General features: G+C 40.8%; 1 protein-coding gene across 2 annotated transcripts in view; it reads left to right on the plus strand.

Annotated features, from left to right (window-relative positions):
* The window catches only part of bicc1b (BicC family RNA binding protein 1b), a 69,603-nt gene that overhangs the window by 15,831 nt on the left and 38,846 nt on the right, over positions 1 to 14,926 (plus strand). For both annotated transcript variants that reach the window (XM_043253971.1, XM_043253972.1), the window contains exon 3: positions 13,482 to 13,551. In XM_043253971.1, the coding sequence (XP_043109906.1) occupies positions 13,482 to 13,551 (70 nt within the window). The remainder of the gene's footprint in view (positions 1 to 13,481; positions 13,552 to 14,926) is intronic.

Below are 14,926 nucleotides of genomic sequence, written 5' to 3' on the forward strand. Positions count from 1 at the left end.
GTGCCTTCATACACCAAAAAAAAGCAAACCATACAATTTAAAACAATTTTCACCCAATTTCATTGCAAAGAAATGGCATGTAACGTATGGAATGAATGTGTCACATCTCTGGACTCTGTGTTTATGTTTTCGTTTCATGCCATGTGCTCCCTGTGCCCTGCCTTCCCTCTGTGTTAATTATGTTATTGTCATCAGCTGTGTCTCGTCAATTACCCTGTGTATTTAAGTCCTGTGTTTTGAGTTCTGTTTGTCCGATCGGCAAGGTCCCTACCCGATGTCTGTACCTGTGTTTATCCTGCCTGCCTGTTCGACCTGCCTGTCTGTATATCTTTTATTTTACCATCTTGGAATTAAACCCCTTTAAGTTCATTCTAAACCTTGTGTACTTCGTCCCGCGTAAGCGCGACCGTGACAGAACGCTCGGAACTACAAAGTGTAAATAGCGGCGTATTTTCCCCCTTATTTTTTCTTGTTTTGTTTGCCATGTTTGCCCAGTTTAAAGATCCAAACTTCCTCCTCCGCCTGCTGGAGCAGGGGGATTGCTCTCTCGAGGACTATACAGAACTATTCCTCGAACTGGCCAACGACTCCCGCTACCCGGACTGCTCTCTGCTCGAAATCTATTTCCGCGGACTTAACACCTCCAGCCAAGCGCAGCTGTCCGGGAGCGGTCCTCGAGAGAGCCTCGCCGCATACGTCGAGTGGGTGCTGGTGTCCTGCAAATCAACCATGATGGTTGCGCCTGAGGACAACGACACCAGCCCCACTCCAGATCCAGAGCCTAGCTCAGCCCTTCACCGCATGGTCGAGCTCCCAGCCTGAGCCCACCGCTGACACGGGGCGGAGTCGAGCGCGACCACGGACCCATCGCCAGAGAGAGCGACAGAGCCGTGGGCGTAACAGGACCCGAGCCGTATACGTCAGACCAGGTGCGCGAACCAGCAACGGAGCTCCCCGCGGTGGAGACAGCCGACAGCGATGAGAGCGCGGAGTGGAGCTCCGCCTACTACACATCTGCTGAGGATGAGCTGATCATCCACCTGGGGCTGCTGGATCTGCAAAGGGAGCTGGATGATGTGGACTTGGACTTAGACTGGGCACCTCCCCTGTATCCTGAGTTCCTGTTCCCGTTCAGCTACCCCGTTAGCCCGCTGGTTCCGCCCAGCCGTCCCGTTAGCCCGCTGGTTCCGCCCAGCCGTCCCGTTAGCCCGCTGGTTCCGCCCAGCCGTCCCGTTAGCCCGCTGGTTCCGCCCAGCCGTCCCGTTAGCCCGCTGGTTCCGCCCAGCCGTCCTGTTCCAGTGCCCGCGCCACGCGGCGCTCCGTCCCCGTTCCTGTGCCCGCGCCACGTGCGCTCCGTCCCGTTCCTGTGCCCACGCCACGTGCGCTCCGTCCCGTTCCTGTGCCCGCGCCACGTGCGCTCCGTCCCGTTCAGTGCCCGCGCCACGCGTGCGCTCCGCCCCGTTCCAGTGCTCGCGCCACGTCTGCGCCTCCGTCCCGTTCAGTGCCCGCGCCACGCGGCGCCTCCGTCCCGTTCCTGTGCCCGCGCCGTGCGCGCTCCGTCCCGTTCAGTGCCGCGCGCGTGCGCTCCGTCCGCCCAGTGCCCAGTGCCCGCGTACGCGGCGCCTCCGTCCTGCGTTCAGTGCCCGCGCCCGTGCGCTCCCTCCAGTGCCGCCTCAAGTTTTCCCACCCTCCACCCTTGTCACACAACGACGCGATGGATCCCAGCAGCCCCTGCGCTCATCCTCAGCTCTCCATCAGGAGCTCGCCACGGGTCTGCCAGTCTCCATCGCCGTCGAGGGTGAAGGATCCCTCGCCTCGCCGTCCTGCCTCCGAGACCCAGACTCCTCCTCGGCTCGTAGACCCGTCGGCTCCCCCTGGGCTTCTAGCTTCCTCCTCTCCACCGTGGTCCGTCAGTCCACCAGCTCTACCAGGCTCCATCGTCCCTCCGGCTCCGCCTTGGTCTGTCGTCGACCATCCGTCGCCTCGGGATTCCTCTCCTCCGGCTTCGCCTCGTCCCTCCATCCCACCGGCTCTGTCAGGCTCCTCCTTCCCTCCGGCTTCACCTCAGTCCTCAGTCGCTCTGGCTCCGCCGCGTCCTTCCCGTCCCCCGTCTCCGTGTCAGTCGCCGAAGCCTGCGGCGTCGCCTTGGACCTCCAGCGCCTCGACGTCACCCTGGCTCTTCGGCTCTCCGTCTCCGCCTCAGTCTCCTCCACCACCTGCTCCGCCGCCGTCGGTCGGCCCCATGGAGTCGATGGCTGCTCCTCCTCCATGGCTCCTCCCTCCGTCGGCTCCACCGTGGACCACCATAGCTGGGCTCTGGATCTCCTCCTGCTCCGGACTCCTCCTGTCTCCTTCCTGGCTCCTCCCTCCATCTACACCTCCTTGGACCCTTCTGCCTTCTGCCTGCCCCCTCCTGGGGATCCGTCCTCCACCAGAACCTCCTCCCAAGACCCGGTATCCCCAAATCCTAGTCATTTTGGTTTTGTTTGTTTTCATTTGTTACCCTTTAGGTGCGAGGACGCACCTTCCGGGAGGGGGGGGTAATGTCACATCTCTGGACTCTGTGTTTATGTTTTCGTTTCATGCCATGTGCTCCCTGTGCCCTGCCTTCCCTCTGTGTTAATTATGTTATTGTCATCAGCTGTGTCTCGTCAATTACCCTGTGTATTTAAGTCCTGTGTTTTGAGTTCTGTTTGTCCGATCGGCAAGGTCCCTACCCGATGTCTGTACCTGTGTTTATCCTGCCTGCCTGTTCGACCTGCCTGTCTGTATATCTTTTATTTTACCATCTTGGAATTAAACCCCTTTATTTTCATTGAATCTCGTTGTGTGCTCTCGTGCTTACCACACAACCGTGACAGAATGGTTCACACACATAAAAAAATGCTGAAAATGTAGTAACCCCTAGGCCATCCAAGATGTTTGTTACTTCATTGGAAAAAAAAGAAATAAACTGATCTTCTGCAGTGAACGAGTTCCATCAGAATCTAAACAATTGATAAAAAAACATCACAATAATTCTCATCGCTTGTTTATTTTGAAATATTTTGGTTTGTTTTCACTTGTGAACATGGCTTGATCTCTATAGATTTCTCTTCTGTTTCAGAATTATGCATAAAGCGCTTATATTTTTAGAATTTATTACAAACACACAGCTTTTCGCTCTCTTTTTGATGGCACCCATTCACTGCAGAGGATCCACTGGTGAGCATGTAATACTAAATTTAATCACACAATCTTGCATGGTCTTGGAGAAAGTGCAGTTTCAGCAAACTGCATTTTTTTTGGTGAACTATTCCTTTAAATTTGAAATTTTGAAGTAAAAAGGCTACAATAGGAAGTCACGAAGGATCATCTTTTGCAGCCATTTTGCACCTTCTGCTCATTCGCCATAGATTTTTGAATGGGTCCTGTTTTCCTCCTTATTAGGAGACATTACAGATTAAGGATATAACAGTTCTTCTACGAAGTATCTCCTAAGGAACCTTGTGAACGCGATCAACAGATAAGAGCGTATTTTTCTGCTCATGTCAACAAACCTGCGCTGAAAACAAATACTTTATCTAAACACGCTATGTAAGAATGTGAAATTCAGCCTGCACCCAGAGACACAAATGAATTCATGGAAAATGACCTCAGAAATTATCTCACAACAACAAACCATTCAAAAAAATGTTTCTTAAAAATGGTATAAAAGGGACTTCTTTTCATGGAGCCTTTCGACTGGGAGGAAAATATTTCTGCCAACTCAGCATCCCACGCCCCAAGAGCATGTCTCTGGTTGAGTGATACCAGTCCGCTAAAATTTAGCGTGTTTTCAATAACAACACTGCGTTCCTGTCCATCACGGCTGCTGCATTTTGGTGTCTGAGCCATCGGGTGTTCCGTGATCCTGCACAATGATGGGATTCAGCCCTTTTTCCTTAGTTGTTTCCCTCACGCTGAGAGCTCCGATCAGGTAACGGGCGAAACCTCAGGAAACCTCTCCTCATCTGTCTGAAAGAATGCAGCGATGTTAACTGGGTTTTTTTTAACGGAATATTGGCTTAGCTACTCGTACTGCTGCGTAAACTGCGTTCTGGTTGTTTGCTTTCTCTGCATTGCGCTTTTTCAGTAATGAACGAAAGAGGGTTTTATTGATTTGATTTATTAGAGGTGTGAAAACCCATGCATGCATCACAATTAGGGCTTTTATTGATCACACTTAAGCTTATTGAAAAGAAAATTTAAAAGAAAGCTTTTTGGTTTAAAGTAGCGCTGTCAAGTGCAATTAATCGCATCCAAAATAAACTAATGCTCATACAAACAAAATATATATATTTCATAAAATATTTTACATGTATTCACGTGACTATATTTATATTCATATAATTTATATTATATACAACTATATTTGATATATACATGCTTGTGTGTGTGTGTATATATATATATATATATATATATATATATATATACACACACAATAAATATACAGTATACACACATATATTATGTCAACAAAAACATTTATTTTGGTTGCAATTAATTACGATTTAATTGTTTGACTGCAGTAATTTGATGTGACTTTGATGTGATCTTCTGATGTTAAATAATATTTTTGACTTGAATAAAAAAAAATTAATAATAATTGTATATATTTATATATATATATTTGTATATATATATATATATATATATATATATATATATATATATATATATATATATGTATATATATATATATATATATATATATATATATATATATATATATATATATATATATATATATATAAAATATAGAGAGAGATGTTAACAAACAGATATAATTGTTATATAATCGAAAAATCACAGTCCTACAAACAAGCACATTTTTTAATTCGCAGTCACACTTTTTATCAGAAAAAAACTACTATTTATTTTTTCCCCCAAAAAAATCAGACTACCATCCTCAGGTTTCACAGACAAGGCTTAAGCCTAGTCCTAGACTAAATGTTAATCTGAGCTGTTTTAACCGAAATAAACTTCACTAACTGATCTTAAAACATGTCAGTGCCTTTATTTCGTCTTAAGATTCACAACAGTGCTGCTTTTTTCTAAGGCATATTTATAAAAATTCCTTACATTACAAACCAGGGGCCTATAAATCCTACATTTATGGCCAGTGAGCAGCCTCCCACAAACCAGTCTCAAAACACTCACAATGGCATAGTAATTAGCTAATGAGCAATCAGAAGACGTTAGCAAACGCTCTGACACCATCCTCCCTAGCACTTCGCCGACGCAGGTTTACGTGACTCAGATGATGCAAACAACTTTGTTTTAGCGTAGTTTGATTATTTTTTTAGGCAAATTAGACAATGAAATGAATCTCGATAATTCTCGTCTGGTCTTGTTCGGTGCGTTTTTCATCTCTGGTACGGATTACCGTCATTGCCAACTCATTTTATAAACTCTTCTTCTCCTTTTCAAAACCCTCCTAGTCGTTTATAGAATGAGGATAAATTGTAAACTGTCGTAAAGTTATTTGTCAACAGGCTGATGTGGAATTTTGGGAAGGAAATGAAAAGCAGGTGCACGCTGGCCGGAGCGGCTATGAAAAGCTTTAACTAGAAGGGTGGGCGCAAAAAGTAAACATGCCACTTGTCTGTACAAAGACCTGTATTGTACTGTGTGCCATAATTTCATCTATTTCATACTGGACTTTTAAAGTGTCTGAAATCTGAGCTCCCTCTCAGTGTGACTTTCTATCTTCCATAAGAGTTATTTTTATGAACGTCTATCCTGCTGTTTTTAATAAAGCGAAACTGATGATTTTTTTTTAAAATAAATAACGAACCTGAATGTCTGTCTAATTAGTATGAAAAGCTACAGAGTGGGGTATTTTTGCAAAGCAGTTTAGGTAAATCTCACTTTTGGGTCATCGCTCTTTTGCGCGTTTGCTCCTTATGATAATCTTCACAAATTAACGCAGTTTACAAATTTGAAGCGTACGTATCGCAAGAAGTAAAATGCCAAATGTAGGTTGGTTTGCAAAAATGTGATTGTGAACGCAATGTTGGTGTACGCTGCAAAATGCCCCAAAAAAATCGTAATTGTAATTTTAACAGTAAAAGGCTGTAAAAAAATGCTACAGTAAAAACCTGTTAAAAATAACATTGAGTGTAATCTTACAGTTTTTATTAGTTCAAAAGGTTTTAAATTAATGTTTGTTTCACCTAATGTTGTTAAATCAACGTTTATTGCGTAACATATTTTAGTGTCACCGTGATGGCGTTTAGTGTTTGTGTGAATGACATTTTTTAGTATTAATAGTATTACTTCTTCCTTCTTGATCTTATGTATATTTGTAAAATAAACGGGAACATATCTTGATCGACGGACCTTATTTCAGGCGTTTAACAAAAATCTACCCAGTTTGTAATTTGGCTCCAGCTTTTGGGCAACGAAATACATTATTCCTACGTCACAAGTCTTCGAATATAGCTCTTTCGTGATGAATATGGTCACTTTTTTATGTCCTGTTGAAGCTTGACAGCTTCATTCATTGACAGATTCATTGCATGGAAAAAAGCGGCATGAACGCTCTACAAACTATCTTATTTTGCGTTCCGCGGAAGAACTCGTTTACTAACTGGCTCCCGTGATGTTCTCACCCTTTCCCGATCCTTCACCGTTTTCGATTTCCCCTCACCGCCGAACCCTTGTTTCTTTCCGCGAAAATATCTGGCCCCGTTCTTCTCCGAGTCTGAGCTTCGCCTGCTTTATTTGACAAGATGTCATGAGTTATAGAAAAACAAACACGATTCGTCAGTCGAGCGGGATGCCAATCTCAACGATGCACAGGGTGAGCAACAACATCTTTCGCGGTACGCTGAAGCCGTGCGCTCATGGAAACACTGATTTGGGCCGTTTCCTAGCCCTCCACCCACGATCCCGTTCGCTGGATGTGACACACGAGCTGTGAGGTAAGCCTCCGTGCGCTGGAGCAATGGATCAAACTTCTGGCCCTCGGCGGGTGTTTGTTCCTCACACAGATATAAGAGAATCTGTTTGCGACAGGAATCACGTGGCCGTTTTGTAATACTGCCAGGCTTTTCCCGCACCTTATGATAGATGGCTTGCCTTGTTCTTGCTCACTGTCTGTCTGCCTGATTTCCGTTGAGCGTGATAATGAAGTGCTCTGGTTGGCCGGACTTATTTTTGACCTTTCTACCGCGCATTTTTCCAAAACAAAAGGCGAGGGATTTTCCCAAGCCTGGATCGGGGTGTGTGAGCGTGTGAGGTCGGAGTATTATTTATAAGTTCTCGTTAACTCAGAACGAGAGAGCTGTTTTGAATGCGATAGTACATTTCCTTTCGTTGGACGCCGTTGTATCCTTTCAAAAGGAGCAAGACGCACATCTTTGATGAGTTAACAGCGCTTCGGGCCACTAGAGACTCCGTTCATCTCACAGAAACTGCGCCGTAAACATTTCCATTGTGAAATGTTTGAAGAACGGCTTGCTTTCTCGCCTTGATCCTAAGCGGAGCTGTTTGAAACGGGGTGTAGATCGATGTGAGCGCATTAGATGATGATGGATTAAAAAGAGCAAGTAGTCAAAGTTAAAAATGGAACTCTGTGCCACTGAATATTAAATCCTCTGAGCTCATTTTCCTTTGGGGTTTGTAACATTTGTCATAAAAGCGCGTTTTGAGTGAACGAGTCACTCGCTCGTACAGAAACGAGGTTGTTACGTATCGACGGTCATAATATATGCCGGAGGTTCAGGCTTTTTTATTCCAAACAGGCTGGTTTCTATTATGCTAATGAGTAATGCTTTGCTCAGCCATGCAAGTGACAGATATCTGGCCATTTAGCCGTGTGCTTTTTGATCATGGATACCATCAATGAAAATAATGGCTGTCTAAGTTTCTAAATGACAAATTTTATTGTACGCAATTAACGGCGTAGGTTTCCTTTGATCGTTCGTCTAGATGTCCAAGCAGCTTAGAACCTCAGAGGAGCGTTGCTGCAGAGGTTTGGATGATGTGCAAAACAACACCGGTTCAAGATTCAGCGGTTCATTCAACCTCTTCTTCAGACTTTATACATCTAAAATCTCTTTTGCGTTTTTTGCATTCGTCATCCTAAACCAGTTATGCTTATTAACCTCAGCACTTTAAATTGCGTTATTTCATTAGGTGAAGGACCCAAACTGTAAACTGTAAAATAAAATAAACTAACAAAAGCCCGGTAATTGCTTCTTATGGGAATGTAAGCTATTTTCAGGATTTACGGGGGGCTAGTCCATGATTTTATTGTCAGGGTTTTTCTCCCAGCACCCACGTAAAAAAATCTCAGCTGAATTACCTACTGTTTTTACTAACACCAACTGCCATCTGAATCACCATCTTCTGTTCACAGTTTAAATCCATTTTGACTACTGCAGAGAACTGTACAGTAACAGTAACACTCTCCTGTAATCTGCATGTATTTTAGATAAACACTTTTATTACTAAAATTCTGGAAAGTATTTACATGAACGGTGTATACTTTTTCACGCTTATTAATGGGAGCTGTTATGAGCACGATACGGGCCATTACTATGGCAGCAACAGGTTCTTAAATACTGTGTTAAAATGTATTATGTAGCTTACAATTATATACATTAAAAACATAAACCAAGCAGCTTTAAGTAAATAAGAGGTTACTTATTTAAATTTCCATTTTTAATGACGTCCAACATTTTTAGACATGAATCCAAGCCAGAAAACCACTAACAAATCTATTTTCCTGTTTTAAAATAGGAGAGTGGAATAAAAAAGGGCTTTACAGTAACCGTACATTAATAATCAAATAATTAAATATGACTTTATTATAAGCTAATGATGAGTTAAGGCATGTACTAATCAAATTGTACTGATCGGTCATATGAATTAATGTGTGAAAACTTTAATACATTGATTAACACATAAATAGTCATGGTATAAATTATTCACACATGAATTCTTATGACTCCTTTTATAAATAGTTAGTTCTTTATTAGTGCATGCCTGTAGCTGTTGTGTGAGAACGAAGAATAAAGAAAAATATGACTGTACAATTTCCAGAGTTTGGAAATATTATATTGGAAATATGGCTGCAACCTGCTTATATACGTGAACATGTTCAGTCTAGAATAATTGAGAACTGATTTGAGTTTTGGGATATCTGAGGAAGACAAATAAAAAGTAAGGTAAATATCACTGTTGGAACAGATGACTTTAGACTCGTTCAGGAGAGTACAGAACGGAGCGAAGCTGTACCAGAAGACTCAAACAATCACACAAAGCTGTATAAACATGCGGCGACAGCTTTGTTGATTATAACAGGATGGGAGCGTTCTAGTATTTGTCTTGTTTTGGTCGCTCTCTCTCTATAATTCATTAAAACCAGCAATAGTTCTCATGCTGCTCGGAGGGCCAGCGTGACGTTGAGTGTCGGTTTACTGATGCATAAAACAGCTTTTAGCAAACCATCCGGTTTCTTTGCTGAGCAGTAAATGTCCTTTCGTTTTCAGTAAGCGTGAGCAGAGCGCCCCGGTTTGTTTTTCAACTCCCCCGATGCTTTCTATTTATGGAAGGGGATCTTCAAAGATAGCAATTTTTGAGGAGATCAAGAAAAACAGGGTGATATTATACAGTTCCTGCCTCCGCTGCAGAAACGGTTCGAGGCATTTCCTCCCATTCCATACGATTATGTAAAAACCGAGGCTCGTCTGTCACCCTGCAAGTCAAACGTCTCTGACGCTGGGCTGAATTTGTATTACGTGTCTCTCTCTCGCTAGCGTAAGTTCACGCTCCCCATGTATACAAACTTTGATAAAAAACAGGGACAATATCACCCCGACCCAGTGGACCAAACACACTTCAGAGCATCAGCTGAGTCAATAGAAGGCCCCTCGTATTTTATAACGACACTTAAAGCTGTTTATGTGAACTAAGGCCCAATTTGAGTCTGGACCCGATGCCCAGAATTCCTTGCCGTACACCTGTGGAACCGCACAGCGGGACCGGGGCAGGAAACAGGTGGGAAACACGGTCTTGCATCATTTTGTCCATTCTCACGGTGGAGCGCAGCAGGAGTGTTCTTGCACCAAAAGCATACAGTAATGTTTTACATGGTTCGGTATATAAAGCAAACTTTTTTTCAACATGTCCTTTTCTCCCTTTTTTTTTTTCCAACACATTTGTTAATGGAAAGCCACCTCACATATCTACTGTATTTAATATTATTTAATAGAAATAGGGGGTGCATTTCTGCGAACTGTAGACCAACGATAGGCTAAATGTTCCGTTATATGTATATATGTAACTACATATATATACTTTGAACCCAAAAGACATATTTTGTATCTGTCTGCCACAAAAATAGCTTTTTATTATCTTTGTGGGCGCTTTTCTTATTAAATGCTATTTGTATCACTTAATTCGCGTTTAATTTGATTAGTTTCTTTTAGAACTCCTTATATAATTAATTTTAAATTGTATTTATTTTATTAGCTTTTTGTTTTAGCCTTGATGTAGATGTCTTGGCTAAAATGTTCAATTTTTATAAAAATGTTGATGTTGTAAAAGAAGATGTTGTAGGCTTAGTGCTGTTATCATCACCTTTGTATTCACATTTTTCATATTGTGCATATCATTTCAATATTAGTTTGATGTATATTCTAGTTTTTATGATTGTTGTTTTACTATAAATGTTCAAAATGTTCACATATTTAGCTTCTGCGTATTTGTTTATTCATATTTGAGATATTTTTAGATTAGATTAGAAGATATCTTAGCCTCTTCGTGCTTTTGTTGTCGCCTTGGCATTCTCATGCTAATTTATGATTTCTTTGAAAAAATATGAAATTTAATCTGCCTCTAAAAATACAGCATCCTTGAAACTACGTCTCCGGGCAACCAGAGCTTGGTATTAACTCTGGGCTTGTTAAACGAGCCGCCCGTTTCGTTCGTAAGAACATTACAGCTGTTACAGAGCTGTCCAGTAACATGTAAAAATGTTTTGGCTGTGTAAGTTTTCGGGAGCTGTGTGTGGTCTGTTTGAAATCATCTTTTAAGCGGGCACAGCTTTGCCAAAAACAGCATTCACAGAAGCGTTTATGCGGGTCATTGTTAGATAGCAGGACGCCAGCCAGAGTTCTCTGAGCGAGTCTGTCTAAACGACAGCGAACGGAATTATTCAGAGTCATAATTGATAAAGAAACGTAAAAGAGGAATATGACCACTAGCATTCAACACCATAACAATGATGCTAACTTCCTTCAAAAGCATTGTATTAAACCCTGTTTATAGGCAACAAATGCTAGCATATCATACATTTTCATGCAATTCATATTCATACAATTTCTGCAAAATTATGTTATGTTGCTTCTTGAATTTTTCACGAAACTTTCGAGCAGGTTTACAGTAATATATTTTTAAAAAGCCATACATATGGAGCTGCTTGTATTAATTTGCTATAGCATGTGTAAGTCATATATTGTGGAAGGTGCAAAAATAAGTTCATCAATAATCTGCCCAAAATTGTAAAAAAAAATAAATAAATACACTTTTTATTGCCCCTGTAGTGTTCGAGTCACATAGGCTATTCCAATGATTTTCAATATTTTTGTATTTAATTTAATTCTGCAAAGAGAAGGCATCTTCGAAGGTATAATAATGCAGGCTTGTTCCAACCATTCAGACCAGACTTCATATCTTTCTTGTGCTGCCCGTAAAGGGAGCTTACTGGGTTTTGGAACCGAGCCAGAAGTGACATCTGCTAGCAAGAGTCCTGGGAAGTGCCTACTGCCCAGAAGTGACATCAGCTTATTTGCTCCTTACTTAGTAGAGACACCTCAGAGTCCTCTGTAAGACCTCTAGACTCTGTAATTATCCAGACAGCAAAAATCTGAATCAGAGACCGTGCGGGGCTGTATCGGTCACGGCTGGTATTGCTAGATACAGCTGCACAATGACTTTTACGAGCACTTTACTGGCCCTCACTTCCTGTTCAAACTCTCTCCCGATGGCTGTGGGCTTTTGCATGCTCCATTTGTAACGCTGAAAAAATTCAGAGGCATATTTTCTGTTTTCCATTTATAGTTCCTTGGTTTCCACCAGAGATTTTTGACTTATTGCTCTAGATACTTTGAGAAATTTTAACTAGGTGGTATAATCTTACTGAGCAACACATGTGACATATGCGATATGGATCATTACATGGGTGGTTTCGACGGATTATGTTACACACAGTTTTATGTTGGGGATGTTATTTGTCGAAAAAAATGGTGGCTTCATAAGTTACTTCAAAATCCATTCTTTCTGGATTCATCGATTCGATTTTTAAAATGCAATGATGTTCCTCAAAATAAAGTGTTAGAAGATATTAAGCAGACGGTCTACTTATATATTCTACTTATATATATATATATATATATATATATATATATATATATATATATATATATATATATACGGTCTACTCTAATAACTGCTAGTTGGCATGTAGTTGAAAAATTACCTACTGTTTAGTCACCTAATCTCTAAAGTTGACTATTGAAATAAAATATCAACAGGTTTTATTTTTACAGTAATTTTACTGTATTTTAAAGTAAATGTCTATTTTCCGACATGACATGCAGAACCAAAACCTAAAACTTAAATCTTTACCACTATTTGTTTTACTGTCTTACAGAAGTATTGGCTAACCACAGGGAATAAAGTTAGTTTGGCCAAATAAAATTCCCGAAGCATCATTATGCGTCGTTAAGGTTGAGGGATAAATATTTTGATAATGAATTACCTGTATGTGCATGTTGTTTTCTTTTTCTTGTCATCTAAATCTCAAAGAAAGGTCAAAACCCCTCCCATGTTGAGTGCTGCGAAAATGTAATCTTGACAGGAATGCGCATTTCTTTTTCTTGGCTCTTCTCTGAAGTTGTAAGTAATTAGCGGTGTGTCGTTAATAACATATTAGGCAGACAAGCTCTTGACATTTTGTTCGGATGACCAACATCAGATTATTGGAATGTGGACACATGGTGGTCCCAATTTCTGATGTTGACCGTAACTATGGAGAGGAATCGAAGGCAAACAGCAGTGCTATACATGCAGCATAGTGAAGATGAAGTTATACAGATAATAGATGTGCCTTGTTTTGCGAGTATTTAAAAGGCTTATATAATAGAGTAAGAGTGAATGATACAAACTCAAAAGATTGGAGTAATTGCACATGTCAATGTTTAGGAAATAATTTTTTCTGTTCACAGAGGCTGCGTTTGTTTAATCAAAAATACTGTAGAACAGTAATACTGTTAAATATTATCATGTGTCTTTCTGTGATCATTCCATGCTTTCCATTCTACAGGGCCACAAGTTCCTTCAGAAAACATTCTGATATGCTGATTTTACAGTACAGTACAGTAAACGTACAGTAAAAGTTGTAAAATATGGTCATTTTAACATGCGAGCCCTTTTCTGTTCCACAGGTCATGGAGGAGACAGATACTCAGATCGCATGGCCTTCCAAGCTGAAGATCGGTGCTAAGTCAAAGAAAGGTAAGACCTTGTGTTTGTATATACGCTAGCGTCTTAGCTGTGGCATCTTTCTGGTACTTATATTTACATGCACTACTTCCAGTCAGTCGGAAAGGAAGCCAATTTGAGATTCAAAAAAAGTTCAGTTCGTGTGAAAATTTGCGCTTTACATGTGCATTATAACTATGTGCATTACATATTTTTTTAAACAAGATGTCTGTGCATGTAAAATATGAGCAGTCGTCACATTCAGAAAAGTTAATTCCACTGCAAAAATCTCACCATATCTACGTACATGCCATTTTTGTCTAAATGATACACCTAGAAAGGAAGTTGACATATCAGAAATTGGTATCAAAAGATACCTGTTCACATGGATCTATGAAAACAACTAATAATATGGATGCCTGGCCAGTGGCTTGGTGGCGTCAGTTTGTAAAGAAACGCTACAAATCTGTATACGTTTGTATTTCGATACACTGAAAACATAATATGCATACATTTAATGTTACCATTCTCACAAAATCATATTTTCAACAGTATCATTTTCCAAAACTTGCACTTTGAAACCCAAAAGTGAGCTTTTTCAGGCCCCCCAAAAAACAAATTCAAATCAAATTCAAATTTTATTTGTCACATACACATACATACATGGTACGACATGCAGTGTCTTATTTAACGTATTTAACATACATAACATGCATAAAATGCATTAAATATTTTCCATTTTTGGTTGAAAACAGTGTTGTGTAACTTCTCACTCTCTCTCACTGACCGAATAACTATGAACAATAAAAAGAGAGATAGTTAGAGATAAGATAGTAAAAAGTAGAGATAAGAGATGTTTTCTCTATTTTGCAGATGTGCTGGTATCAATCTACTGTACGTCATTTTAGATGCGGTATTAGCTTATAGTTTATTTTTAATTTATAAAAATATATCATACAAAAAGGATATACCGCCCAACCCTATAAGTATTTTGGAATCCCAATTAAGAAAGTAATCAGATTCAAGGGTATACGTGGCAAAAGATTTCAAAAATTAAATAGATTATGTAAGATTTCATTTGGACTGAAATTTCACCATGAATCATCAATCTGATAATAAATGAAATATTTGGTTACACGTAAACGCGCCAACGGTACTGTTTAGCATTCAACACTCTTGCTCTTGTATTAACTGGAATTTGTCTTATCGAAGCGTTACATATTATGTGGTTGCAAAACAAATCTTCACATAGTCATCACTGACAGTATCTTGGCTTCAGGGTCAGATGGATCCTTCTAGTAATATCTCAGCAATGGCTACCCTGATTACGGTCGTCTTTTGTCTAGTTATTGTAGGAAGAGAACAACTTGCGCTTTAGATTATCAGTCCTGTTTTTGGAATAGTATCA

Source organism: Puntigrus tetrazona, chromosome 12 (genome assembly GCF_018831695.1).
Source record: "Puntigrus tetrazona isolate hp1 chromosome 12, ASM1883169v1, whole genome shotgun sequence".
Taxonomy (NCBI): domain Eukaryota; kingdom Metazoa; phylum Chordata; class Actinopteri; order Cypriniformes; family Cyprinidae; genus Puntigrus; species Puntigrus tetrazona.